Consider the following 2,770-nt stretch of genomic DNA (forward strand, 5'->3'; position numbering starts at 1 on the left):
TTCAACCTTTTTCCGCCCATATTTTGTGTCTAATTTTTATATGTGTTTTTCTGTAATTTCTCTGAGTTAATTTCTTTTTTCAATATTTAAAGCAAAAGATAGCAAAATAACTAGAAGCCAAAGGGAAAAGAACACATGGTTGGAAGTGAATGAGGGGTGCGAAAACACCTTGAGCTCAATGGCCATGTCTACCCCCCACCTTGCACTTCTCTTATTATAAGGATTTCACAATTTATAATAATTCATATTTTTTTTTTTAATGTTTTAAAATATTCTCAACATTTTTTTATGAGTTACTTCAGTTATTCATATATTTATGTTGAGTTGAGTGATTATATCTTAGTTCTTTATACATAGGACAATATATCAGCATATCATCAAGTGCACCACATCTTCTATTTGTATTTGCTTTCAGATCAAAATTTTCTTCTCAATTTCTAATTTTCCATCTCCCTATATCCATTGAGAACAAATTTTTTTATAATTTAATTAATTGTGTAAAGGGTTGGAATGAAGCCAAATACATTGATACATTCTAAAATCCGTGTATACGAATGAAGCCAAATACATTCTAATACTCTTTAGTTCGGCACAATTAAAAAAGATCCGACTGTTTGGTTTGTAATATCATTTATTCACTTAAATTCTCTTGTCATTCATGCCTCCATTACAAATTGCTCCATTCCATTCCTCCAGTGAATTTGTTTGGAAGAACCTGCAGCATATTTCGCCAATTGGTTATTCCACATGTAATGCTTTTGTTTGGAAATTTCTTTCCCTCATTACGGACAACCTTTGCTTACCTGGTATTCCAGATTTTCATGTTAGACTGGCTAAGATGTACCCCGGTCAAGCATTTCTTCGTATCGCCGAAAAGACATCTGGTTTTGCAACGTCAATTGTTCATAGAATTTAGCTATGAATTCTTCGGCCTGCCTGTCCACCTCATTGTCGTTATTTTCTTCACCGGATGGATTCGACGTCCTTCGAGACAGAGGAGATAAGGGGCGGCTCAGTTTCTCGAGGGAAGGCATATCACTATGTTCAAGGCAATTCTTGCTGAAGGATTCGTTGTCGTAGTCCAAGAGGGGAAGGACAAAAGCACTGAGCTCTTCCTTGTCATCTTCAACTGGATGCGGACGATGCGGACGAATGCATGAACAGTGCAGAATATTTGTGGGAAGGTGTTCACGTTTTCTCTTGCCTATCTGTAAGGGAACGGGATTTGCTGGGCTGTTGCTGCAGGAGAATTCATATTCCTGAAGCCCAAAACCTCCATCGATTTTGCCTCTGGAATGATGGAACACTAGATTCCTCAGGCTTCTTCCGCAGACTTTCCCTCTCTTCATCAATAAATGCATGCCAATGAGCATCTTGCGTTTGGAGATGAGCCCTTTTCTCATCACAAAGAAGGCAACCCTTAAAACATTTCAAAGACGCTTTGCTGAAACGTGATCTACACCAGAATGGACCTCTATTTTTTTTATCCCTTTTCTGATCAAACCACACAACGTGTAGTAATAATATAAACACACACACAAAAGCAATTCGATCGATGCGGATGACAAACAACAATATCAAACATACAGAGCCTGCGAGGAAGAAATCTGAAGAAATCTGACCACTTGTGGACTGACTTGCAGCGTCTGCGAGGTATGAAATCTCGCAGACCAGGGCGATGAGAGAGAGGGTTTTGAATGATAATCCATTTTGTATTTAATAGAGAGGGGATGAAATTCTTGCACAGCAAGTCATGGGCCAACTTGGTTGGTAAGTTGCGCAAGTTGCGCGTAGAGTACCGAGCAAGCAGGTGTTCCAGGGAAATTTAACACGAAGTTTCATCCTAAAAAATATGAAAGTTGGGGCTGTTTCCTGAAATCATTCACCCTCCACAAAACGCGTGATGAGGGCTGTCTCCTGACAGGCACCTTTTCTGAAAGAACGTTTTTAAATTTCCTGGAAAACTCAACACAAAGTCCAAGCAGTCAAACATTGAGTGCAATTGAAACATAGCCTCGTGATGCGAAATCATTCGAATCATAAAACATAGGAGTAGTCAATCATTCGAATCATAAAACATAGGAGTCGTTTACCGAGGCTGAGGGATGTGCTAGATGGTTAAAAGTGGTTTGAATTTAGGTAAAAAAAATTCATAAAATTTTGTAGAGTTAGTGTTTGAATAGTGTTTTTGATGATGGAAATAAATTCAACACCATCAAAAATTTCTAGGACACCTAAAATTTTGAAGTTTAACAATTATAACTTGGATTTACAAAAATCCTTAATTTTTTTTTTCTAAATATAAGTAAAATTTCCATAACTACTGCTAAAACATATCGTTGCCGACATTGGAATCGCACAATTTGATCGTGCACAAGTCGAGGGTTTAGTACGAATTTGAATTTGGCTCAACAATCACGCCACATTCCACACAACAAAACATATATTAGGGTTTCTTATAGACATTTTTGTGCCTCGCATCATGGAGCATGGAATGTCAATAATTACAGGGATCCTCAGTCCCTAAACATGTTGTTCTTACCCCTAAAAGAACAAGGTCATCAAACAACAACACTTCCAATCAGTTCTCCACCGGAAAACACTTCAAAACAGGCTTATTTTGGATCATGTCAGCTGCTTAACTGATCTTCTGCGCTGTAATGCAACTGTCCCACTCTGTACCTGCGCTGGAAGTCAAAAGTAATGAAGGCTACCTGCGCTGGGCGAGATTGGCCAAGTGGCACAGTCATCCTGCAAGGTGTCAACTGCC

At 38.5% G+C, this 2,770-nt stretch overlaps 1 protein-coding gene across 1 annotated transcript; it reads right to left on the reverse strand.

Moving 5' to 3' along the window:
* Positions 1–656: 656 nt before the first annotated feature.
* On the reverse strand, positions 657–1,403 carry LOC149199988 (uncharacterized). Its single transcript, XM_089400797.1, has 2 exons — positions 845–1,403; positions 657–715 (listed from the first exon to the last, which is right to left on the reverse strand). Exons 1-2 carry the CDS (start codon positions 1,401–1,403, stop codon positions 657–659), a joined length of 618 nt encoding a protein of 205 aa, XP_089256923.1.
* Between the last annotated feature and the right edge of the window lie 1,367 nt (positions 1,404–2,770).

Source organism: Pinus tabuliformis, chromosome 2_1 (assembly GCF_031772625.1).
Source record: "Pinus tabuliformis cultivar Carrire ecotype Pingquan chromosome 2_1, CPIR1, whole genome shotgun sequence".
NCBI classification, from domain to species: Eukaryota; Viridiplantae; Streptophyta; class Pinopsida; order Pinales; family Pinaceae; genus Pinus; species Pinus tabuliformis.